Source organism: Lutjanus erythropterus, chromosome 6, assembly GCF_056507025.1.
Source record: "Lutjanus erythropterus isolate fLutEry1 chromosome 6, fLutEry1.hap2, whole genome shotgun sequence".
NCBI lineage: Eukaryota > Metazoa > Chordata > Actinopteri > Lutjaniformes > Lutjanidae > Lutjanus > Lutjanus erythropterus.
This window is the reverse complement of record NC_139322.1, coordinates 3,399,782-3,427,420: the sequence shown is the minus strand read 5'-3', so window position 1 is coordinate 3,427,420 and position 27,639 is coordinate 3,399,782. Positions and strand designations below refer to the sequence as shown.

Genomic DNA, 27,639 nt, shown 5'->3' with positions numbered 1-27,639 from the left:
TGGGAATAAAGCGGAGTCTCGTAAATCAAAATCTCTTAATGTTTTACCATCGCGCTCAGAGGTGATAAAAGAAGACCACTGTGTGGGATCATCCCTCTCTGAGCAGGAGCAGATGGACAAATGACCCCTTTTTATCACCCCACTGCCAGAACTCCCTCTGTCCTCTCCTGACCAAAGTTTTAAATCAGTAAAAGTTTCAAAGTTCAACGCCAGAGCTGCATATATTTGACTCACCTGTGCCCAGCGGGAGCACTTGCATGTTTTCGAACTCCAGCGTGGTGTAGGCTGGGTCCAGAGCCTCGCTGTAGTCTGCCATGTCCATGTCTGCCAGTGCTTTGGACAAACAAATTCTCAACTACCTGACAGTGGGACAGAAAGACTTGTCCAAGAAGCTAATGTGCCCCCCTTCTCCTCCTCCTCCTCCTTCTCTTCTCACACCCCCACACACCTCTACTAACCCCCCCTAACCTTTTTTTTTTTTTTTGAGCCTAGCTCCGCCCAGTGACAAGGTCGCTCCGTTGGCCCAGTTGAGTGTGATGTGGACCTACTGGTGTGAGAGAGGAGACCAGGGACTGACAGCTTCTCCTCCTTCCCTCATGCTGCTAACCAGAGCAGAGGTGGAGTGTCTCTCTGGTTGATGGTTAACCAGCCCCTCCGATGGCGAATCACTGCAGGGTTGTTATTTTTTTTTTTTTTTTTTTAGAGGAGATAGCCCAACTTTGATATCTGCCACCTCTTCTTCTGTCAGTAATGGATTAACAATTCTTCCATGAGAGAGATATCAGGTCAATCCACTGCCAAGTCACTGCTCCGCCACTTTAAACCAGTTTATTTTATAGCCAACACTTTCTGTAGCACTCCTCAATCACATGCACACATCCGACAACCCCTGCATTACTGCACACAGGGTTTTTATGGGTGCTGGAAATCCTTGAAAACGCGTGAATTTTAATGTAATGTTTTCAAAGTTTGAAAAATGCAAAACTGAAGAGGTTGAGGAAATTTGATTGGAATTTGCAAATTGAATAAAAACCAAAATGTATGAAAGCTACTAGAGAAAAGAGAAAACTAGGGAAAGCAGTTTTGGAAGAAACTGCAGGTGTGAATGCTGGCTGAATGTTAAAAAGCTGATGCTAAACCAATAATCTATGAAAGATGCACAATGTTTTGATGTCTGTTGAAAGGCAGACGATAAACTGAAGACACTGAAGAAGTTCTAATGAGATTTGAAAGTTGAAAGAAAACCAAATTGTATGAAGGATGTGGAGTATTTAAATGTTTGTTGAAAGGCTGATGCTAAACTGTAGAGGTTACAAACGTTATAATGGGATGTGAAGGTTTAAAAAAAAGTGCCAGAATGCGGGTGTGAATGCTGGCTGTTGAAAAGCTGATGCTGAACTGCATTGCTGGCTTGAAAAGTTAAATAATACCAAGAAGAGGTGTGTAGTTGTGTAGTTTAATCTACAACAACATATTATCATGTTTGTTCTGTCACTGTCCTGTGAAAACCACTCTTCTCTAAAAAGTAGGGATGTCCCGATACAACTTTTTCACTTCCGATACGATACCGATATTGCAGCCTTGAGTATTGGCCGATACTGATATCGACCCGATACGATATCAGCATGAATCATACATACTTTTATTACTTATTTTGTAGTGTGGAATGTTAGAAAAGGTTTGATCAAGTGATGTTACTCAAACAGAAAACAATAGTCAGCAACCACAGTCACCCATGGATAGAAGTGCTGGAGCAGAAAATGGACTGCTTATCGGAGCGCTTATATCAGAGATTCTAGATGCAGTCTGATAAAATCTGATACTTGTTTTTTGGCTGATATCAGACCGATATCTGATATCAATCGGATCGGGACACCCCTACTAAAAAGTCAACTTTTCATGGTGTCAGAAAAACAGCCTGTTTTCAATTTTCAACAATGTATTTCCCAGCTGATCTAAGGCAGTTTTAAAGACTTTATTTGGCTTAAGAAGAAGGAGAATTTTCTCAACCCCATAAGGGAACACTTAATCTCTCAATTTATCAGAAAAAAAGTCACATTAGTGACTTGCAGTGACATGGTCTTCACTGGATAGGAAGTGTTTGAAAAAAATTGTAAACTGAAAAAGTGACTTGCAACTGAAGCTGTTAGGTAAATGTAGTGGAGTGAAAAGTCCAGTATTTGTCTCTGAGATGTAGTGGAGTAAAAGTATAAAGTGCATAAAATGGAAATACTCAAGTAAAGACCAAAACTGAAAGGCACACAAAATGTTTTTACTCGTTTTGTTTGTTTTGTAGGTGAAGCTGAAGCCTCAGGTCCGGCTTCAGTATTCGTTCACGCTGGAGATGAAGGTTCTGTCAGAAAACTTCCTGATCAGTCCTCTGAATAAACATTATACTATCAATTACTGAATCATACTGCAACATATTATAGGAAACCTCCAGAGGAAAAATGGAGACAGGAGCACGCTGATAGATTTGCAGCGTTTAAAGGGACAAACCTACTTTCATTAGACCGGGTTTTAATTTTTCAAACTGTTTTCTTTTTTTCTTTTCTTTTTTTAGTCACACTATTCTGGAGAGAGGGCGGACATCTCTACAGCTGATATCTCCAAAACGCGACAACTCACACCAAAAAGCTAAAACATTACTACAGGCCAGAAGAAAAATATGTATTTTTGATTTTGGGGGTGAACTGTCCCTTTAATTGTGCAAGTAGACTAACATTTCAATACTTCATTCGACTCAAAATGACAGAGACACGAGACATGAGAGGATATGAAGGGAACTCTGACCTTAAAATTTGCATTAAAAGTGACCAACAGTTAATGACAGCAGTCATAAGCAGTCATAAAGAGTCCATGTTCATGAGATGGTGGTGGTGTCGTATGTGTCTTATTCACACCCCTTCTCATACACAACAACAGCTCCACTTCCACCAGCTGCCAAATACATCTTATATGTCAAAGCATCAATATTAATTGTGCAGTAATATAACAATAATAATAATTTAACACTCTGAAAGGGTTCATTATGTAGATTATGTGATTTTTTTTTAAAAACTGTTGATAATACGTTTCTACTTTTTTTTATTACATAAGGAAAGGAAAGGAAACAGATCATATCAGTCTGTCATATTCATCTACCTCCATGTGTAACACATGTCGCTGCTAAATCTGAGTTAATTCTTGCATAATCAACGAGGGAAATAACTCTTGCTGCAGCAAAGTGATGCCTTTATGTAAAAGACTTCATTGTTTGTGAAAATGCACGGTGCACGTGAGGCTGATCCAAAAGCTCAACACGACTTATTGTTGGAAAGGCGGCTGCTCCTCCGCGATTCAGAGCAGATTTATGAATCATTTTAGGAAAAATAAATGGCAAAGGATATATTCTTCTGTACAAATATAACTAGGTGTCTGTAGTTCTTAGTCATAAACATGTCTCAAAAGGTTTAATTAGGATGAGCCTTCGAAATCAATCAAAATTTAAAAGGTAAGTATAGGTGCAAATTTAACCCAGTGTAGAAAAAAAGAGCTTAAAATCTAACGTGGTCATTAAGTTTTAGATAAAAACAGTTAATGACTCTGTCTATATTTTTTACAGGTTAATTAATGTAACTAATGTTAACAATTGTAACTCTACTGAAGAGAGTAAGAGTTAATAAAGTTAATAAAATACAGTTGTACTAATGTTTTATATAAGGATGAAATTATTTATTTATTTTAAGTATTTAATAAATAAAAAGACATCAAATTATCTTGTATTTGTATTTTATATCTCTTATATTAGAGTTTTAAATAATTAAAGTAAACATTTCTAATAGGTTATAAGCAGCAGGTTGTGTCTAAACTCCTTCAAGGTGGTTCTTTATTTGCTCTTTTGGGTCTGAATCCTTTTAATATTTTTCGAAAACTCTTATGAAGACCAAGAATTGGAATTGTCACATAAATACACACTTATGTGCCGCTTTAATTGTTTAAATTAAACTAAACATATATTTTGTATTGTAGTCATTATCAGGGGTGGAAGTAACTAATTACAAATACTTAAGTTACTATAATTAAGTAGTTTTAAGTCTGACTTTACTGGGTTACTTTTTAAAGTACTGAGTACAATTTGAGCTAAACCCAAACCTTTTATCTGCATTTTCGTTGCCATTAATGTTGATTTGATGACAAACGGGCCGATGAAAACCAGGACATACAGACGGAAAAACAAAGTGCTGCAGCAGGTTCAGGTTTGTAGTGGCAAGAATTAGCTGAAAATTTGAAGAAACAGAAACCATTTTGATTGAATGACTCCTACTGATAATTCGTTAAATAATTCACCACAAAAGATGATTGCCAATTTCTCAAAATGGTTGCCAATGGCAACCTGGCAACCATTACTGTTCAGTGTTATACTGTGATATCAATCATTCACCTTCATGACAGTTATTGATCCTTTACAGTAGTTTCAGTTGGTGACAAATAAATTAATAAACACTTAATATTAAGTCTGCTTACAGCTACATTATAGTGCGCTATAAATTCTATTTATGAAGTGTTTATATGATGCACATAGGTGGAGTTTAAGCGATTGGTGAAAACAGCACACATGCTTTCAGTTTCTGGGAGTGTTTTCTGTGTCACACTATCCGGAATCTGATTGTTTTCAAAAATAAATTCACTGCTTGCGCAAAGTGTCCGCCTCCTCCATGTCTCACAGCAAACAGTAGTCTTGTATTTGAAGAGAAAGTGCCAGAACATCACAGCAGGTCAACGATCCCGAGTTCAGCCAGACCTCAGCAGCAGTAAACCCCATGTAGGAGAACTCGTAAACCGTACACTCAAATTATACTGGCTGCTCATAAAATTATTTTTCTCCGGGCAGGCAAACATCATAACATTCCCAGAGGCTCCTGTGTCTGATTCTGATTCTGATCTGTTCAATGATTACATGTTGACAAAATCCCCTCTTGCAGTGATCCAATCAGAAATGAAAATGGAAGTGATCAGCATGTGATTAAACCTGTAGAAACTTCTCAGATATGATCAGAGGTTTGGGTTCATTGATCTGTGGGTGTCACAGTGCTGTGAGGATCTTTAACAACCTGATTAACTCAAATGGAAACGACGCCCATGATCAAAAAATGATTAGCAGCTATTTACACACTCCTGTATCAAACGCAGCTCATGCTGTTTCACTTGTGTGTACAGAGGTCGGCCATTACGACATCCCATGTTCGATCCGCTCTGCTCTTCTGCAATGCCCATATTTGCTCAAGAAGTGTGCTGATTATTTCAAAGCGGCGAGCAGGAGGAGGAGGAGGAGGAGGAGGAGGAGGGGAGAATCAGTGTGGAGCGATGAATGAGTCACTCAGAGCAAATCTTATCTCCTCCGTCATTAAAGCGCTTTTATCGCTGCCCCCATCTTAAATTTCTGTGAACTCCTCAAGGAACAGTCATATACAGGACAATAAAGTTTAATCTGCATGGTTGCAGCTTTCTTAATCGCAAACTGACAAACTGTTCTGATGTGTGAGATACAAGGCCAGATTAGAAATTCTCCCATCACTTATCTGCATTTTGAGGCGGTGGGGTTTGTCTTCACTCACTCTACCTACATTCCCACAGTGCACAGGGTGGATGGACACGTGCAGGAGGCTATAAAACACACGTTACAGCAGCATGTGTTCATTCTGGTGACAAATTCTAATGGAGTTTATTTTTTATTTTTGCTTAAGATGAAAATTTCAACTTTCAGATGAGAAAATCAATGCTGCTCTCATATCTGTACACTAAATATGAAGCTACAGCCGGCAGCCGATAGCGTCACTTAGCACAAGAACATGACAAAAAGAAGGAAAACGCTAACTGCAGGAAAATCATGGCGCTTTCATGGCCATTTTGAAGCCTTGAGTTTCGGCATTTAGCACAGTTTGGCGTTATGGCCGTCGTCATTTTGTTTTTTTGGAGCCAAAAGTGACCACAGATGGTGGAGCTGGGGAGGATATGCATTTCCCTGTCGATTAAACAAAAATTTAATTTAGAATAGTCGACTAACAGTAAGAACATGCTTAATGTTGTAAAGCATTGGTTCCCAGCCAGGGGTCCGGTCCAGAAATCACAGGGGGTCCCACAAGACTTTTTCTGTTCTGAGGTCCTCAACATCAGATTTGCACGTCGACTGAAATCACAATTTCAGGGTTCATGAACCTTTTCTTAAGTCAAATTCAAACACTTTTCAAACATTTTCCATCTCTTCCAGCACCTCACAGCTGTGGTGAATCACATATTTATATACAAAATGATTATTTCTCCTCCTCATCGCATTAAATCAGATGTTATTTTGCTGTTATCAACCAAAATTATGCTTTGCAATAGAGTTCTACAGATGGCTGATAAATCAAAAGAAAGTAAAGCTTCACATTTCAAAATGTGTCACTTGTCTGTAAGTAGACTTGGCCTCCTATTAGGGTTGCAAAATGTTGTGCATTTCCCTAACTGATAGTTGAAAATGGAGGTTGGGAACCACTTTGACTCAGTGTCGAACACCACTACAAGCTGAACACGATCTGAAACGTGTAGGTGAGGTTAGTACGGTGGAAACAATACTGCTTTTGTCCACAGGGGGCTCCAAAACAAGCAAGATATGAACACTCCATGTAGTGGCTTTAAGTGAAAGTACTTACAAAAATTTAACATTAGTTGTAAAAGTTTTGATTGTTAGGTTTATATCAACATAATATTTGCTTGAGAGTTCTCTGTGTGCTTTAGCTTGTCAGCTAAAATCAGCTAATGTAAACTAATCTAGCTTGACTAATTCTGTCTTTTAAATCGAGTACTTCCACTTTGCACACAATGCACTCTACTACAGTAACTTGTGACAGGATATTTCTGTCTCACATCGAGGACGGCCGTTGTGTCTATACTGGAAATGCCAATCACAGCTTCTTCTTAGTGGATGAACTGAAACTGGGTGGAGCTTTACTCCAAAAAATATAAAATATCTACCGGCTTCTTTGTTCACTGGTGCTGAATTTCACTTTCTTCAACATGAACATACTTTTAATTTTATTGCTTTGGTCACTCTCTGTTTCTCAGGTGGTTAAAAATAAGCCATAATCTCTACAGACGACAGCCGGCCCTCCCTCCTCTCACTGACTGAAAATGCACCAATATGTTGATTTATATTGATTTGCAGAACCAAATCTTTACAAACTTAACCAAATAAACGTATTGGTGGCATCAGTCTAACAACTGTACAGTGGTACTTGTTGATAGAAATACATGCTTGACTTTTATCTGTATAATTCAGCGTTCCTCGGCCGCCATGTTCACAAGTTTGGTATCCCCGCCTCATCTGCTACTCAGACAAGACGCGGACCGTTGAAAGCGAGAAATGTCTAATGTTCCATGCCCAGTTTTTTTGGCCATTTTGAATACAATATCTGGGTACACACAGTGCGCTTTGTTTCAAATACTTGTCCATGTAGGGTTACCTCAGCGTGGCACGAATCCTGGAAACAGAGGTACTAGCTCTGGTAAAACCATGACATTTGGTTTGGTTTGGTTATTGTTTAGAATATTTGTAATAATTTGTTGATCCTTTTTCTTTAGTATCATCATCATCAGGTCTTATTTTTTTAATCCAATACTTTGGTGTATGATCAAATACCTGCAAAACTAATGACGCTCCCCTCAACTGTACCTTGTTTAGGGCTAATTAGCAAATGTTAGCATGCTAAGATGGTGAACATCACACCTGCTAAACATCAGAATGTTAGCAATGTCATTTTGAGCATGTTAGCATATAGCAAAAAGTGTCACGGTGCTTCATAGATGTGAAAGAAAACATCGACAGAACACTCACTCAGTGTTATTTATACATTTTCCCAGTGGTCACTCGTGGTATTGCAGAAAAAATTCCCCTGGGACCGAAAAGCATTTTCCCACTGAGGCACCACAATAAAAGAGACGTCTGTAAACACCTCAAACTACAAACAAGTTATGACTCTTTCTATTATGAATTGTTGATCCATAAAGGTTTTATATTTTGTAAAACTTAATAAGCTGATTAAAAACTATTAAAAAATCAGTGATGTCATCACAATGTAAAGTCTGTGGGCTGAGCTGGAGCTCGCAGGCAGGAGACACACTGCTGCACGTATTGACTGGGCTGCAGACCCCACAAGTAAACCCAGAGGCCAGAAAATATTTTTAGCGTATACATCAATCGAGCACTTTGCATTGGACTGAATCTTTGCATCTAGTGTCCTCCTGTGTTAAACAAATCCATGCTGTACCTACAGTACAGTCTCACAGGGCTGTGAGTACGACTGCAGAGTTTTAGGTTAATTATTACCACCACACAATAAGATGACATTACATTTTTGAGGACAATAAAAGAGCCCGTTTAAATCAAACATGCATATTTTTCTCCTGCTCTACACTCCTATTTATCCAACTAGATTTTTTTTTTGGTTTGAGTTGCAGAGTTTTTGAGATGTCATAGAGATTTCTGTTTTCTCTCCAGTATAACAGGACCAGATGGCACTGACAGCACCAAAAAAATCTATTTGAAAAACTCAACAGTAATGTCTCTTTACAGAAATCGTGACTCGGTTACTCAAGATAATCCACAAGCCTTTCTTACTACGGCCGGTATCTCCAAAACTCTGCAACTCTCACCAAAACTATCTGCATGGATAAATAACCCTACAGATACGAGGAAAATTTTAATTTTCTTACTTTGGGGTCAGTTGTCCCTTTCAGAATAGACCATATGATTATGAGATACTAATACATTACAGTGAAAAAAAAAAATTTAAGATGTGAATACATGAAGGAAAAGTAAACAGGAAAGATGGGTGAATGTAGCCTATTTATTAAATTTGGAGGCGTAGTACTAAGTAACACCAACAATGATTAAATGTGTCACAACATTCACACAAGTCTGTCATGTAGGAGCAGCAGCAGTCTGTTGTTATGTGATTGTGTTGTTTTATTTTATTTCATATTTAATGTCCAGGTCACATGTTAGTTTCGTTCTTGGTTTACTTCTTTTGTGTGTGTTTGTTTTGTTGTTTGAAAGGATATTTATGTGCTACATGTGTGTTATTTATGAGAGAATCATACTTCTGTAGTTATTATGATGTTTATTTCTGTAAAATAAACCGGTGATAAGCAGTTATTGAAGTTGACGGATAACTTTTCCCACGAGACACAACAACAGTCTGACATTCGTCTGTTAAATTCCTGCTAAACACAGCGTGAGGCTGCCATGTTGAAATGTGATGGACCAGAGAGCAGTGTCTTATAATCAGTCACCCAAACTCCTGCCCCGGGGCTAAAAGTCAAAGGATCGCTGAGACCTGATGTAACACTTGTGTGATTCTCCCCTTTGAAACTTCAAACTCCAGTTTGTGAACAAAGTCCTGTCTATCTTCTGAATAGGAATCTCCGACCACTGACCAAACTCCATTTGCAACCACTGCCTATTTGTACCTTCTCCTCAATGACTACATTTCATTTCCCCAAGTCTGATCTCCAAAGGCAGGCGCCCGGGAAGCAACACAGTAAAATTCAAAAACACAGGGACCTGGCAGCCGGGAGGAAAAAAAGACGATCACTGTGTCCCCGGAGGAGTTAATGAGATTGTGGAATATTCGCTGCCTGGGGACTTATTTTGTTTCTTTCTCAGGGAGCTACAACCACGGGGGGAAGTGTGAGTGTCTCTAAAGCACATCCAGGAGCGTGTTGATGTTGATAAGAGTGAAACAGAAGGAGACAATGTGCTGGCTGCAGCAGAAACAGGCTGCTGCTCTGCTCTCCTGCAGTAGATGGAGCAGATAGGTGAGTAGAGTGTCATGGCAAAGACCTTGTCAACAGATAACTATCTGCAAATAACACAGCTGATGCAAGCCCCTGCGGCCGACCGCGGGAATACCAAGTTTTCTGCAACTCTGGAATATTGTGGTTTACTTTCTTTAGCTGTAATGATGCAGATTGATTATTTTTGAAGATCAGATTGCCCTTTTTTTAATTATATGTGTTATTTTTGTGTGTTTAATCTGACAAATTCTGTTGAAACTTTCCATCTCCTTCTTTTTTACATTGGAAGTACTTTAATGCAGCTCAGCTAAATAATATATTTTTAATTTTTTCCTGTCAATTAATATAATTTTATAACTCCGGTGAAGCTAATTTGTCCTCAGAGGCCTTCAAACCCTGTAAATCAAAGCCAAGTAAAGCCCTGACGTGCTGTTAGTTTCATAGTTTTTAGGGTTTTTGTGCTCAGATGACAAATGTGAGATATTATTGACAATAATCATGTTGATTAAAAATTATAAAAATGTACTGTAAAATATTTTCTTTTTGGTTTCTCAGCCACACAGCCACATATCAAGGTGCTATTTTGATGTGTTTTATAAATAAGACTTCAATAAATGCAAAGTTGCCAAAAAAAAAAAAAAGATCTTTTTCTCTGAAACAGCAGGAGAGTTGACATGTCGTCCCCACACATGATAACTATTTCTTCTCAGGGTAATGATAAACTGCAAGTGCCTGTTTAGTTGTTCAGTCTCTTAAATGAAAAAAACAAAACAAAACAGAGGTGCAGTTTTTCTCTTGTGTTCAAAATATTTCTCAGATTATGAGCAGTTTTTCTCTGTCCAAAAGTGTCCAAATAGAAATAACAGTGCATCTCTCATGCACAATCAGTTAAAATACTTCATATCACATATTTATTTTTAGGGCCAAAATAACCTTTTCAGGCTGAAACAAAAGTATTTCACAGATACAATCTTTAATCTCCCAAAACCTGCTTCATCCTGCTCCACATCCAGACAGGCTGAAAAAACTAAAGCAGCCTCTGCGCACCAAATAAGTAAACAATTGCATCAATAAACATGAAGAGCCGTGTTGGACGTAAATCAATCACAGTTCGTGATAAGACCCCGTAAATCATTAACTCTGTTTTGCTGAGAATTCATTTTGACCGCAGGCCAGATCACCTCTGTCAGCAGCTCCGCTCTGACTGCTGTTATCTCTCTGATTCTCTGCAGGTCCTTCAGTCATCAGACAATCGATGGACATTTAACCTCCGCAGTTCAAATAACTCGGCACTAAATATTCAGGGATTCAACATTATTCTGTCAGCAGAGAAGAATTTATCTGACATTGAAATCTGTCACAATGTCTGTCCAAATGTTTTGTTAAATTCAAGAAGACAAACACATGAAGTGACTCTGCTGCTTGTTTAAATTTATTTGGACACTTCATCACCTGATTTTCCTCTGTGTTTATTGGCTGCTGTCTGTCTGTCTGTCTGTCTGTCTGTCTGTCTGTCTGTCTGCCTGTCTGTCTGTCTGTCTGCCTGTCTGTCTGTCTGTCTGTCTGTAAAGGCAAATAATAGATCAGCTAGAACAGTCTGATAAGTTCAAAAAATTACAACACTTTACTGTGACAGAGCCTTTAAAACCAGGAAAAGACAAAACTTGAGCCTCACAATATAACCACGTCCAAAATCTATCACAATATCTAGTTTTATATCATGATACAATATAATATCGATGTATTGCCCTGACTGAGCCGAACTTTTATCTTCTAGAGCCCTGCCACAGGCCCGTTTTCAAATCTTCTTTTCTTAAAGATAAAGGAGAAACGCTGCAGTGAAAAAATAAAAAGTTCAATGTTAAGTCCTCAAAAAAAGTAAAAAATGCCAGCAAAATATGGATGTGCAGTCAAACTGCTGCTGCAGTCCTCTGCAGTGCAGTATTTAGATCCTTACTTAGGTAAAGGTGGCAATACTGCAGTATTAAAATACTCGATTACAATCAGCTATCTCTCTGGAGCTTTTACGAACAGTTCAGGCAAATCTTACAGTTTCTACCTTTAAATAAAAGTGGCAGTACTGAAATATTAAGATACTCCATACTTCTCTCTATTGTAACGGTAGAACTGCTTTATGTCTACTAAAAAGAAAATAGTTCCTACATGAAATTGCTCACAGTAAGGTCAAATGTATTTTTTGGGACTTTGAGCACCATATGCTGAGTGCCATTTAAGTTCATGATATTGGAGATAAGTCAGACATCTCTGTGTCCAACATCTCTAAAACTCTGTAACTCACATCAGATTAATCTAAATGGATAAACAGCAGGCCGGGAGAAAAATATGTGTTTTTGATTTTGGGGTGAACTCTCCCTTTAAGTCCATGTAAAAGTAAAGTGAAAATGTGAGCAGAGACATGGATGTGCATTCAAACTGCAGCTACAGACCTCTGCATTACTGCCAGAAGTTTTCAGATCCTTTACTGAGGTAAAAGTGTCAATACTGAAATTTTAAAATATTCTTACAGGTAAAAATCACGTTACTTCAGAAAAAGTGCAAGTATTATGAGCAAAGTGTACTTAAAAGTATCAGAAGTGCAGAAAAAAATGGCCAAATTAGTTTTATGATATTACATAACTGTTTGTTAACTTAAAGGAACAGTTCACATATTTTTCCTCTTACATCTAGATATTTTGGTGTGAAATCTGCAGTAGAGATGTCTGACTTGACTCCATTATAAAGGGACTAAATGGCACTCAGCTTGTGGTGCATTAAGTGCTAAAAAAAAAAAAAAAAAGTAAAAAGAAACTGAAAAAAAAAAAAAAAAAAAACGCTAGGGAGAAAAAACCCTCAATCTCAGTGTCTACTTCCAGAAATCATGACCCGGTTACTCAAGATAATCCACAGACTTTGCTAAAGTTAGTTTCAGGACAGACGTCTCTACAGTCAACATCTCCTCACACCAAAACTATCTAGATGGATAAATTACACTAAGTAAGAAAAGAGGTAAGAAAAGCATGTATTTCTGATTTTGTGGTGAACTTTCCCTTTAATGTTAAATTAAATATGAATAAATACTTTAATGTTGAACTGGAAGAGCTATTTTTAACCACATTATAAACAGGAGGGTGCTTTTTAATCATTAACAGTGCATCATATTTTATTAGGTCTTCACAGGTTTTAATGTGAAATGAAAACAGGTCAGAACTGAAGCTGTCAGATAAATGTAAAAAGTTCAATACGTCCCTCCGATAATGAAAGTGAGGCTCAATTTTAACTCTGTCCAGTAAATTAATTAATTTACTTTGTTAATTTCCAAGTATAACTTGAGTTTAGTGGACCTTCTACCAGTCAGACAGGAAGAAATCATTATGTACTGCTGCCATCATGTGGACACACAACGTCCAACACTCGACCCGAACTGAAATAGACTCAGTTCACGTTTCACCCACAAACTGCTGACTGCAATAGTTAAGGTTGTCAAGATATTGTAACTCTGCAAACTATGCTAGATTTTCTCAAAAAGACAATGCATGTGCTCATATTAAAATAATCCCCTTCAATCATCACCAACAACCAAACCTGCCAACAGTAACACCTCAAAGCAGGAGGTCTGGAGGTCCTTTTCATAGACTTTCTTTCCTGCCCTCTGGTGACTTTTAAAGAATGACAAAAACAAAATAATAAGTAAAGTACATATTTTCTTTGCCAACAGGTGCGTGCCGATGACTTATAAGTTACAAATTATTAGTTATTAGCTGTAAAACACAAAGGGACGACAGCATTTGGCCTCATCTAGTGGGCAAATTTCAAATTTGATTACATTAATGCAGAAAATGAATATTTTACGAAAGCTTTTCAAAGCTCTTACACAAAAATGTGTGCCCTTCCTTTAAAGCTTGCAGTAAGAAACATAAAAAAAAAAGAAATTTTAGTGGAAACTGGGAGAAATATGGGAGAACTGTGACCCTGGGAGGAAACCAAGAGAAGGCGATGAAAAACAGCAGTCTCTCTAGAAAACCAGGGGGGTTGGCATGTGTCTCCACAACCCACCATAAGTGTGTACAGCATCCACAGAGCTCATACCTTCTTATTTTTACATTATTTTCTTGTGCTCGGGATGCTTTACCAAATCAAAATGTTGGTTTTTGAGGCCCTGGGAATCAGACTCTGCAGACAACTGAACTATCTTTCTGATGCACCAATATCATACTTAAAGGAGCAAGATGTACAAAAATGAGTGCTAAATACTGTACATTAGGGCTGAAATCTATTATTATCTATTGAACCTTACACTCCAGACTTGAGCACAACATCATAAATTAACAATAACAAGTGAGGACGAGTCCTCCGCTGTGAGATGATCAGCTGTTTATAACTGTCAGTTGTCTGTCAATGTAAAGTTCAGCCTGTTATCCTGAAAACAAAAGCCCACTGCTCTGAAAATACACAATCTGGAGCTTGTCTCACTGCCTGCCAAACTCCATTAACATTTTATCCAATTTAACCATAATAGACATCTACTCCTTCTAAAAGATTATTGATGATTTCATATGACTCATAAACAGACATTTACTCATTCAGCAATCATTCAGCATTAATTTGAACCTGATTTAACTTGAAACAGGCAAACAAAAACAGTATTTTGAGCCCAGAATAGACATTTTTTGGGGGTTGAGTTGCAGAGTTTTATCAGCCATAGAGATCTCTCCTTTCTCTTCAGTATAATGGGGCTAAATAGCATTTAAATAATAATAATAATAATGACCTGCTTACGCAAGATAATCCACACACCTCGTTGTGAACAGTTTCATGCAGAAACTACTTTCTTTCTAGTAGAAATAAAGTACTTCTGCAGACAGAAAGTAGTTCCTACAGGAAACTGGACTGTGGATTATCTCAAGTAACTGGGTCATGATTTCTGGAAAGAGACACTGTTTTTGAATTTTTCAAACATGTTTTTTTGGTGCTTTGAGCACGACAAGCCGAGTGTCTGCGGCCAGAATCTCCAAAACTCTGCAACTCACAACAAAACTATCGAGAACAGATGGAAAAATTAGTATTTTGGATTTGGGGTTGAACTGTCCCTTTAACATATTTCATTGATCTCTGATGACATATTTATTACTGTAAATACATTACAGAGTTTTCCTTTAGTCTTGGGTTGAAACACGTCCTGCTGTAACCTTCTACTGTATTCTTTGTATTGTCCCTGACAAATAAACTAATGAATAAATAAAGAAAATAAACTTGTGTCCTTAAAGTTTTTCCTCAGTATAGCAGCTTTTGTCCACATCCAAAGTTTTCCTCTGTTAAAAGACATTTTCAAGCAGCAGTAAACCAGAAACGCACACATTTCCACTGTGTTTGGTCAGTCAGCAGCTTTACCCTCAGCTTGTTGTTCTCCCTCCTCTCAGGAATAATCTACACGCTCTGCCTGATTCTCAGCTCTCTCTCTCTGTTTTCCGTTACCTTTACCTGGGTTGGTGAAGTGCAGCGTCCCATCCTGGCCGTACATCCCTCTGAAGGCCGAGGCCTGACAGTGAGCCGGCCAGCTGAGCGAAGGCCCATGAGCCTCGGCGGCTCTCTCGGGCCCAGCCAGGCTGAGGCAGGCCGAGAGGAGAAGCAGGGCCACCGTGACTGGATACAGCGCTGTTTACCGGGGGCCGCCGGGCTGGCTGTTAGGGCCCAGGGATAATCCCCTAATGCCTGTCACAATGAGATTTGATTGGAGACCTGAACACCCGGATTAATAGTGTCAAGTGAACAGTGTTTAATACCCTCCCTCCAAACAGGCTAATTGGGCTTTCTGCCTCAGTTAAACACCAGATATTTTATTTCAGCACGGATTAAATTTCACTTCATTAGCTGAGTGAACACAAGTTTAAAGGGACAGTTCACCCCAAAATCAAAGATATGTATTTTTCCTCCGTCCTTTCCCCCTCAGTGTCAGCTGCTGAGTTTTAGAGATGTTTGCCTTCTATCAAATATATTATATATATAAATACATAAATGCATAGAGCAAGCAGAGCAGCTGCACCCCCACCTTCTTGGGGAGCAAATGTGTGCTTTTGTGTCCCATCTTTTCTTTTTTTTTCTTTTCTTTTTTATTTCCTTTTAGCAATTATAATCATACAGTACAGACGCATGTTCACAGACGCAACAAGGTCACAAATGTCTGTGAGTCTGTGAGTTTTGACATCAGTTTGATGTCCATACATAGTTCCAGCTATAGAGAAAATGGATAAACACACAAGAAGACAACAAACAAACAAACAAAAAAAGATGGTCATTCACACTAATATTAGGATGGAGAAAATAAAAATAAAATTTAAATAAGAATAAAATAAAAATAAAAATAAAATACATACTACTACTAATGATAATAATAATAATAATAATAATAATAATAATAATAATAATAATAATAATAACAATAACAATAACAATAAGAAGAAGAAGAAGAAGAAGAAAAGAAGAAAAACACTGTACAACATTTGAGCTACTTCGGATCAAAAATAATAATATATAATAATAATCACAGGTAAATCTTTTGAGAACTGAATATGGCATTCCTAAAACAGACTTATTTAAATACCAACAAATTTAGAATATTGCTGATTTTTTGAAGTACAGGATTAAGATCAGTGAATTTTGATGAAAAAACTGGCAAAGCATTGATTTACAAGTAACAACATCAAGGAAAATAATTTTAATTTTCAATCCAAAAATTTTATCTTACTCTCATAAAAATGCACCAAATTTATTTAATTTTTATTTTATTTTATTTTATTTAAGTCCATGCCTGTATTTATTAAATGATGTGCTGGATTTGCAATTAAATGGACGTCTTATTTGACAGATAAAACAGGATAAAGTTCCCTCCACTGTTCCAGGGTAGAAAACATTCTAAACTAACCTACAGAGAACCTTTCTGGTGGACAGAACCTGATGCCCGATGCCTCTTCACAGACTGATGGTTCATTCTAGATGTTGGAAACAGCATTTGACAAAACAATGACTGACGTCCTTTAAGTGCACAGAAAAATAAACATCTGGACATCTACATTTCAACAGCTGGACAACTCCTTCAGCCGAGGAGGATTATGTGAAGCAGAAGTGTGTGCTGGTGTCTGTATCTGCAGAGAACATTTCTTTCTTATTATTCTCGTTATTTCGCTGTGCTCGGGACGTTTCACCAACCTAAAACATCTGTATTTGACATCCTGGTATCTTTCTGGTGCGTTTAAGAACAGCTCAGACAAATCCCACTGATTCTACCTTTAAACAGTAAGTAAATAAAATGGGAGGAAGTTTATATTTTTATTCTGTTGTTTTTTTTTTTTTTATACATTTGAAAACTGGCCACCATTCACTTCCATTGTTTGGGAGATTCTGCAACACTGTTTTCCTGTGAAACTCCAGTGTTTTGTGGACTGAAAAACTAAACTCATCCTTCAGTTGGCATGATGGTGAGTAAATAATGACTGAATTTTCATTTTTGGGTGAACTATCACTTTAAGATAGCTACCAAATCCTGGGTAATTCAGCAACGAACCTGTACTCATGCCTAGTTTTTAAATGCAAATCTTTTATTTTGTGCTTTATTACATCTTGTCGTGCTCAGTCTTTATTAACTTTATGATATCTTGCTGCACTCACTTTACTTTCTTTTTACCTTCACTGTTTCAGTCTCTTATTTCCATAAAAGCCCTTTTAGGGGATGTGTTTTGCAAATTAGCATCTGCTATAAACATTATGATACTTGCATCGATGCTGTTTTCAGTTTGCCTGTGTATACGGTGTCTGTCCATATTAACCATAAACCATAAATAAATGAATAAAACACATCTTGTATCTTTTCTCATGACAAATCTTCAGCTACTATGCAACAAATATGCCACACACTCACACATGCCTGAAATCTTGCTGTGGCCATTTGACAGGACGTTGTGTTTGTGAGTCTGTTTTAGTCCATCTTTAATCGTTAACCTCATCCTTGTCACTCAGACGGTGTAAATTAAGGGGCCGGGCCTCTCGGTGACCCACTGTCAAGTCATTCAGCCTCGTGGGTAAACAGATATCCTCTGAGGAGCTGTTGAACGGCTGCTGTCATGTTTACATTCACCAGGCGATTCAACCAACAGCAGAGCTCAGGAGTTTGTCCAGGTTGTGACCGTTGAACAATTAATCATCCCGTCTCTCACACAGAGTTATGTGTTGTTGCGTGAGCTGCACTCTAAGTAAAGGTGGCAAAAGTACGCACAAGTAGAAGTACACATCCTTGTGTAAAAAAAGAAAGTAGACGTACTGATTCAACTCTAAAAGTGAAAAAGTAAAGGCTCTGAAATGTACTCAAAGTATAAAAGTAAAAAGTCGCCCTCTAACATTTTTACTGCTTGTTTCTGTCCAAAATTCTGGTTTCGTCTTGTCATGTCATTTTCTTCTTGTTACATCTTTGACACCGTGGATGTCTTGTTAAGTTTTATTACTTCTTTTACAGCATTTTCATCTTGTCACATACTGTTTACATCTTTTACGTCTTTTATGTCTTTTGTGTCTTGTTTATTTACGTCTCGTTATGTCTTTTTGTCTCGTTATATATGGGGTACATCTACATCTTGTTACATTTTTTATGGTGTTTTGGTATTCTTCTTTTTTTACCTCAATTATATCTTGTTACATTTTTACATCATTTTTGTCTCTTTGTATCTTTTACATCATTAATTTCTTGTTACATCTTGTTACGTCTTTAATATAATTTACATCTTGTTATGTCTTTTTCTGTGATTTTTATCTCATTGCATCTTTCACATCTTTTACATCATTTACATCTTGTTATGTCTTGTTACATTGTTTCGCCTTGTTACATCTTTTACTCCCGTTTTCAACTTTTTGCATATTTTACATCATGCACATCTTGTTACATCTTGTTACATCTTGTTACATCATTTACGTCTTTTACGTAATTTTCATCTTGTTACAGCCTGTTACGTCTTGTTACGTTGTTTTTGTCTCGTTACGTCTTTTACATCATTTACATCTTGTTACAGCCTGTTACGTCTTGTGTGATCTGTAATACACGATATACACCGATGGACACATCATGAATCAACTTTTATGTTTTATTGTCCCATTCGTTTAGATTGAAGTCAGTCTTGATGTTGGGAAGACGGCGCTCAATGATGCAAAATAAAAATAATCAATAATGTCCCTTAAATGCAATAAAGCTAAAGTAATGAGCCTGTTTTGAAAATGTAAGAAGTAGAAATGATAGATATTTGTGTTCAAATGTGGGGAGTAAAGGGAAAAAAAAGTTAGAAAAATAAATACTCAAGTGAAGTACAGATACATGAAAAAAATCCACTTAAGTACAGTAATGTAGTATTTGTACTTAGTTACTTCCCACCTCTGAGTCTAAGTGAAGTGTAAGGTTTGTCAGCTTGTCGACTGAGTCAAAAGGTGAACAAAGGACCAAACACAGCTCAGATTTTGAAGAACTGGTCCAAGTCTTTGACACACTTCACTTCATGTTTAATCCACACATGAACACATTTTCAGCACACATGACATCAACATCTGAGAAAGTTAAATTTGTAAAGCTAATTGCTAAAAACATCACGTCAGCAGAGTTTTGAATCAAACGGAACAAACAGTGATTTGCAGTTTGTTTGGACAAAGAAGCATAGTATAAGTCGATCTGGGGCAAAAAGAAGCTTAGTGTCGGCCGCTGCCAAAGAATGTATTTGTATACATAAATGTCCTGGTTTTGGAAGATTTGTTGAGCATATCCTGTGGAAGGTAAACAAATCCTTCAGAGAAAATGTTGCTATTGTACTGAAAGAACAGTGCAACTCAGTAATTTGGCCTGAGGTAACTAATACATACAACTAATGCATGTGCCAGCTTCCATGCGACATCAAGCTCGTTTAGCCCCTCAAAACTGTGACTGAAGAGAGAGAAAAGGAAAAAGATGAAGAAGAAGAAATAAAATAATAATCCAATAGGGTCCTTGCACCATTTGGTGCTCCCCACTCACCGCTCCCAGTTCAGAGAACTTCCTCCACTGGAAACACGGTGCAACGTCACCAAGGCAGGCATCATTCCTCTGGTCATTAGCCCTTTAACGTTAAAACTCCTGCAGGCTACCTTTTGCTGCAGCTGTGAGTATTTCACATCACTGAGATAAAATATTGAACAAAACCTGACACCATTACAAATCATTTTCTATTCAAAGACAGTTAGTCTGTCGATAGTTTGAACTACCACCATCATGTGTACTGGCAGCATCCAAACATTTCCGCACATATACAAACATACAGACCGCCTCCATTTTCAATCACCCAATCAGAGGACTGCTGAGATTGATCAACACCTGATGAAATAAGGTCAAATCATCATGTATCATCTTATGCATCATCCTGTAATAAATAGATCTATCCCCTAAACATCAGGCATGAATATTAGGATGAATAGAATCACTGTCAATATGTAGGTTCATATCCACAGCATTTAAGAAAAATATTAAAGACTAAGAATAAAGTCTTATGACTTGTCAAGTCATAACACAGCCACTATCACACCCACAGACACACAGATCTTTTTCAATATTTTTCAATAAATCGTATTTGATTAAAATGCATGTAACTTGTGAATTTATGTGATTTGATTAATTTATAAGATGCACTGTGTAATTTTTAAAGAGATTAATATTATGAGGATTATTAACAGATTATTCTCTAACATTATATGCAATATGTTATATGACTTATTATGCAATAATCTATATTTTATATGTAAATTAAGCTTCCTTTGGTTTGGAACTGAATAGCTGAACACCCTGTGCAGTCCACTTTGCAGGAAACTACAAGCGAAACAGAACGCACCCAATGTCACAAACTGGTGAGAGCTGCATGGATGAATTTCACTGTGCAGCTTCCTGTGACCTGGCCTTCATCACGAGTAATAATTATGGATTGATGCAGTGGATGAAGATCAGTGAATCATAAACCCACTGTAAAGGCCAACAGTGGAGTTATGCAGAGAAAGAAAACCCATCAGTCGCAGGGCTTCAGGGACAACTTTAGCTCCACAGAATAACACGGATGATGCAGCAACATCGATCAGTTTATGAGAAAACCAGATGTTTAGCCACATTAATCAATATCATTATGACTTGTTTCTCATTTGACCAGAGCTTTCCGAAAATGAATTTGCATCTTCACATCCCACAGTCACATGCAAATCATATCAAAAACAAAACCCCCATTATGAACCGCTGTTTGTGAAAGCTGGTGTGAGAGGTGGTACAGTACAGGGAGTGCTTTCATTGAAGTGGTTAAAAACAGACACACACACACACACACACACACACACACACACACACACACACACACACACACACACACACACACACACAGCAGCAGCAGCAGCAGTGTGAAGCAGATGTGACTGATGGGGATTTCTGTGATCTTAAAGAGTGTTTGTGTTTGTACAGCATCCTATCCTGCAGCCATGACAACATGTAAGATTCATCAAATCTTCACCTGAGCTTTCAAATTTCAGTCCTTACACAGTTGACAGAATATTATTTAGCATGTTTTCAACTGGTTATGAAACACTCTGTTTTTTACTGGTGCCTCTATATCAGGGCTATTCAACATCAATACCAAGTGGGCCAAATAGGAAAATCACTGGGGGTTTGTGAGCCACACAGAGTATTTGTCAACTAATGGCTAAAAATAACTCTTATGTTAGTAGATATATACATGAAATAAACTAGTGACACATATTCCTTTTCTTTCACTTTAATGCTTTTACATACGGAGCTTTTTAACCAAGGTCCCTAACCCTCTATAAATATAATGAGCCATGATTTGTTTTGTAGTGCCTCTTCACACTGTATTCTTTCATGACAGATATACATTTGTTGCACAGTAAACAGACCGGTTTATTACTCGTCGCAGCAGGTAAAGTAAATAAATATTTGTCCGTCCACTCGCTCTGGAACTGCCGTTTTTCAAAATCAACTTTCTGTCTCTTGGGTTTTGAGAGCGACATGTTGCAACACGACGTTAGCTTAGCTAACCAGACTTTACCTCTCTCATCTGCGAGCCCTGAGTGCAAGTGCAGAGCGAGCGTGGCAGCCAATTACAGCACACCCCTGTCCAGCATATAGGTGCATGGTGTGACGTAACATTGATGTAGAACTATCCAAGTCGGATCAGAACCGTTGAGCCTGAACAGCTCGGGTAAGATCAGAGATGTAGGCTACCTTTATTTTATTTTATCACATGTATGACACACATGTAATCGTGATTTACCGGCAGTCTTGCGGGCCATAGAAAAATTCAAAAGGGCCGTATCCGGCCCGCAGGCCGCTAGTTGAATAGGCCTGTTCTATATGATCTACATAAGTTAATGAGACTTTCCGAGATAAAAATCTGCTACTCCTATAGTTATTTTCCTTGAAATCAGATGAAACAAGCCTGTGTTTATATTTCCAGAAAAAGTTACTGTGAGGCGTACATTAGCCAATTAAAAACATGCACAGGAGAGCAGTGGACCACAGCAGCTTGTCAGTGGGCCGCTGCAGACACAAGCAGTCTTGATCGTGTCCTCAGTCCAGTCAATACATTTAAGAGCTTGCAGCCAAAGACGCCACTGATTACTCTGACTTAGACAGAATAGATAGAACATGGATCTAGTGTTTTTAGGCATTTTATTGGGGAAATGTTGCATATTATAGCTGTAAAGGAGCAATCTGTAAGATCCAAGCATTCAAAAATGAGTACAGCTTTCCAGATAGTGAGCGAGACCTGTAAAAGGTGTCCTGAATAGGTTGAAACCCTATTTAATATACAATCTATGGTTGAAGTGAGTTGTTTCCCTCCTCACTAGACTCGAAGCTCAGGCTGGCTGCAGATTTGGCTCCATGCACAATCATTCTGCTATAGAAAAAAAAATGCTCTGGCTTGCTTGTATTTTTCTAAACCAATCACAATCGTCCTGGGCAGCACTGAGCCCAGGATGCAGCGATGGTGCTGCTGCAGAATAGTGTCGGGGTGAACTTGTTTTGGTGGAAATTGTGCACGTCAGTAGGTGAGCTCTGGCGTTAAAATGACTACATCACTGCAAAAGAAAAAGTAACAGCTTCTAGCGTGTTTACGTTTGTACTTTGAAAACGTAGGTAGCAGATGTCAAAGTTGTCCAATGGCAGGTGTATACCTACAGAGTACATCCAGTCAGTTAGACTAGCACAACTGCACAAGACCAGTTACTTCAAATCAATCAATCCATCAATAAATTGTGCACAACAAAGGAAGGGACAGCTGGACAAATTAATAAAATTAACAACAAACATAAAACACTCAACTCATTGCTGCAACAATTAATCGATTCATAATCGATCTATCGACCATCATATTAATCTGCGTCTATTTAGATAATCAATTGTTTTGAGTCATTTAAGACAAAAAGTTCAAATTCTCTGTTTTTTTTGTTTGATTTTCCTCTCTGACAATAAACTGAATATTTTTGAGTCGTGGACACAAACATTTTTCACCATTTTCTGATACCTGATGGATCAAACAATTAATCGATTAATGGAGAAAGTGGCTGATAAGTTAATCGATGATGAACAATTATCAGTACTTGCAGCCCTAAAAACACTATATCAAGCTAAACATTTTCATCACATTTTATATTGAGGTGACTCAAAAGTAATGGAAAGTAAACAAATCACATTACTTCAATATAGTGATAACATTTTTAACAGGTAATTAGTAACTATGTCGGAATACAATTTTAAAGTATCCCTCCCGACCCCTGCTGGTGGCAGGCTGCAGGTCACACAGAGGCGTCAGTAATAAACAGTTTAAAGCTCATTATAGTAGGTTTAAGTACATTTTTCTTGACGATACTTCTGTACTTTTATTTACCATTTTGAGGATTTACTTGTAATGGAGTATTTTTAGTTCATTCTGCTTCTACTTGAGTAAAGGATCTGAGTTTTTCTTCCACCACTGAGGATAAAAATACATCTGACTTCATCCACCAACGCAGCTTCTCAAAACTCTTACTCCCATCAGCAGCAGCAGCATGTTGTTCGAATCAGCCTGTAAACCTCCTCAGACTTCACGTCCTCTGACATCTCAGAGCCTCTGCACCATCATCACCATCAGGCCCTGCTCCCATGGCCTTTTTAACAACCTCCATATCTCTGACACACCTCCTGGATTACAGCCATGTGAAAAAGGCAGCCCCAAATGGCGCTGACATTTCCACTGAATGAGTCCGATGTGATCCGGCAGAGAGCAGACAGACAGACAGAGAGAGAGAGAGAGAGAGAGAGACAGAACTGCTGCTGCATGAAAACCACCGAAAAGCATGAAAAAGCAAACAGCTGCCGCACTCGACCAGTTTTTTGTCCCACTGAACATTAAAACATTAAAAGTGTGTACTCACCAAATGGAAGTTCCATACTTGAACTGACTTGTGTGTTTACATTGACCATGTCGTCCTCTGCCTCCTCTCAAACCTCTGTTTTAAATCCACTTTTTCCTCCCTCACCATAAGGTGTAAAATGTGGAAGTTTGGCGCACGGTGCTCTAAGTGTGAGAAGGGTGTTGTTGGTGCAAGGTAAGGCCGGCGTTGCCGCTGTTATCTTATTGATTTTCCTAATCTGGGCAAATGTGGGTGGGGAGGTTAAACAGTAACCAGGCTCGTATGGACACCAATCTATATAGCAGCTGTAACTAAGGCAACATGATGATAGAAACTCAAATAGACATAAAGTTATCATGTGCCTCTTTTCCCTCTTTCTCATCTCCAAAGAGATAGAGGTTAGGAGTGAATAAGAGCTGTGAATAAGACACTGAGTTTATACAGAGAGCAGGGAGAAAGCTGGAGGGTGGGGAGAGACATAAAACACAGAGAGGAGTGGAGAATGTACTGAAGGTGGCAGCCAGCGAGCAGCGTATGATGACTGACGTCACCGGTTTTGTTTTGACTGAGGGGAAAAATGTCACTGTGTGAAATTAGGCCTGACACCCACTGAAATCTAATTTTAAAATATTATTTCCACACTCTTTAAACAGAAATGGAAACATTGCGACTGTTTCACTTCATAAAGGCAATTTTGCACCAAGCAGCCTCGTCTGACAGCTGCTACCAGCTGCAGGGCCGGGGAGATAAAATGATAATGATATGTATTCGCAGTAGATGGTTTGTTCTTTTTTAACAGGAGGGATGGAAACCTGGATTGTTTTGTTCACCCATGAATGATTCTTGTTTCTGTTGCTATGAGATTATAGATTCAAGACCGACAGACGGTTAGGACGTCGCAGTACACAGCACAGTTCGGCTACTGATATTTCAGAGCCACGGTCGAGGCCAAAGATTTCGTCACTAACCTCAATCAGACAAAAAATCAATAATTCAGGGATTAGTGTGTTTGCTTTGTCGCTTTGCATCTTTGCATTCTGCTGTTTCCTGCTCTTTTGTTGTTGTTTTTGCTGTTTTGTTGCTGTCCCTGTTGTCTACTGTTGCTACCAGCAGCCAGTAGCGACTAGTCACTTCAGCTGTTGCTGCACTACCTGATGTTGCTGCCTGTTAGCCACCTACCTGTGGCTGTCTTTTACACTGTCTGAACTTTTAATACCCTTCTAGTCTCCGCCCCCTTTCCTCAAGATGCTCTTACCTTTTGCCAGGCCACTGTTGTGCATAAGAGTTTGTTGGCTTGCCTGGTTAAATAAAGGGAAATAAAAAATTTTAAAAAGGCAAACTAGACTAACTTGCATAGTATTTTGGTCATTTTGCTGATGAAGGGGCTGACATCCCCCCTCAAATCACCTACTATAAATAGCAATAAGAAAATAGTTAAATAAAATCTTCAATAGGGACGGTTAGCTCAGCATAGCTTAGAGACTGGAAAAAGTCGGCCTGGTTCTGTCCAAAGGTGTCACAGTGTGGTCACCAGCTCCTCTAAAACTCTCCAATGCTGCCTTCAACCTGAACCTGTGAGCTTGTGGTTATGACACAGCAGTCCTGAGAACTGTTGGTGTCTAGAAGCCACCGTGGCTAACAGTTTAGCAAGCTAGCAAGCAGGTAACATCATGCAGGTGTGACCTGGTGATACTCAATGCACAAGACCCAGGATAAACTGGAACCAGCAACTGCTAGAGATTTTATTTACAATGCATAAAATAACTTTTCTCTATTCAAAAACACTGTGGCAAAAGGAGGCCTGAATGTCAGCTACAATAAAGCAGGTATGGGGCAAACTGTAAACTTAAACAAACCAAGAAAATAACTAATTTGGCACCAGACTGCTCTATCAGGACAGCTGGTGTAGAGTTATGCATTAAAAAGGTGAAATTGTCACAAAATACAGAGGCATATGTCATATCAAATTGATCTTGCTTATCCACAACAAGCTAAAGTGACTTAAACCTCACACTAAAACACATGCGTGTTTAAATAAAGTGGACAAACCCACAAAGAAAACAGAAAATGGCTCTTATAAATCCATGGGTTAAAAACAGAGATCACGGTGTCTTTGCTTGGAAACTAAAAGAATTAGAATCACATCAATATAAAATAGAGAACATTTTACAAAAACATATGCAATGTAAAAAACAGTTTACCTTACTAGACTGTAAAAACAGTTTCCTCCCACAGCTGGAGACATGCAGGTGACTGGAATCTATACAGACAGACATGTTTATATTGAATTAAAGGGAATAAAAGCCTTTAAAATCAGCTGCATTAGAAAAGTCACTCCATGTTTTAGTCACCAAACATGAAGTTTATCAAAGTTTATCAATCATTTATCAAATACTACACTATATTTTAAGATGATGCTTTCATAGTAATGCTTTTACCATTTTTAAACCTTTTTAGAAATTGATCCCAGCAAATCAAACACTAAACAGAGGCTGGTCTCAGCTGATCTCCCAGGTGTGTCTCTGTGCAAAATGAAAGGCCCAGGTGACCTTTCAACCCCATTTCATAGATTCCGCCCCTTTTCCTGCTTGACTTCCTGTTACCTTTCCCTTCACACAGGAAATTCAAAGGCAGAATGAAAATGTAAAGCATTAGAAACAGAACATAACATAACAGCATACACGTCACAACCTGGAGCTTTCATAAAATTTACACATAGGAGACTGTGAATATTCATATCTTCTTTTTCTAGTGAACACAGTAAAAACAACCCCGTTTGAGAATAACTGAACACAATGTATCTCTCTTTTTTTAATCTGTACAAAAACCAACAAGATGTCTGACAGCCTCACTGTGACAATAAGACTTACAGGGAAAAAAACCAGTTTGTTATTTTAAAAGTTCAGTTTTTGAACAGATTAAACATCATTCATGATGATTAGTGAGCTTTAGAGGTGCTTTTAGGTGCTTTTGTTGTTTATTGTTGCAATTCTTTGCTAGCCAGGCTAGCTGTTCTTCCTATTTGTGCAGTCTTTAAGCTAAGCTAAGCTAACTGTATTTTCTGTACAGACATGAGAGTGGCATCAATCTTCTCATTTAACTCTCAACAAGAAAGTAAGTGGGCGAATTCCCTGTTTTTTTTAAAGATCCAGTGCGTAGGATTCAACTGAGTACCGTTCGCCTCCCCCTCCCCCTCTAAGCATGTTTGGAAAAACTATGGTGGCTGCAAAAGTCCCAAAAAACATAAAAGCTAATGTTTGATTTGTCCATTCTGGGCTACTGTAGAAACATGGCAGTGCAACATGGCAGACTTTATGGAAGAGGAGCTGCTCTCTCTGTACATATAAACAACTAATTTTATGGTAACGAAAACCCAAT

The 27,639-nt window shown here is 38.2% G+C and overlaps 1 protein-coding gene and 1 long non-coding RNA gene across 3 annotated transcripts in view; one reads left to right on the top strand and one right to left on the bottom strand.

The window, feature by feature from the left end:
• Positions 1-24,433, bottom strand: part of hnf4a (hepatocyte nuclear factor 4, alpha) — a 33,774-nt gene extending 9,341 nt beyond the window's left edge. The window contains exon 1 of one of the 2 annotated variants that reach the window (XM_084720256.1): positions 24,283-24,433. In XM_084720256.1, the coding sequence (XP_084576382.1) occupies positions 24,283-24,331 (49 nt within the window). In that variant the 5' untranslated portion in view covers positions 24,332-24,433. Of the gene's footprint in view, positions 1-234; positions 432-24,282 lie in introns of those variants that run through there. The other variant, XM_084720255.1, reaches the window with a different exon arrangement.
• On the top strand, positions 9,043-16,186 carry LOC146324661 (uncharacterized). The gene is made up of 2 exons (XR_014770676.1): positions 9,043-9,837; positions 15,234-16,186. It is a non-coding gene; the product is annotated as an uncharacterized LOC146324661 (long non-coding RNA).
• Positions 24,434-27,639: the final 3,206 nt, after the last annotated feature.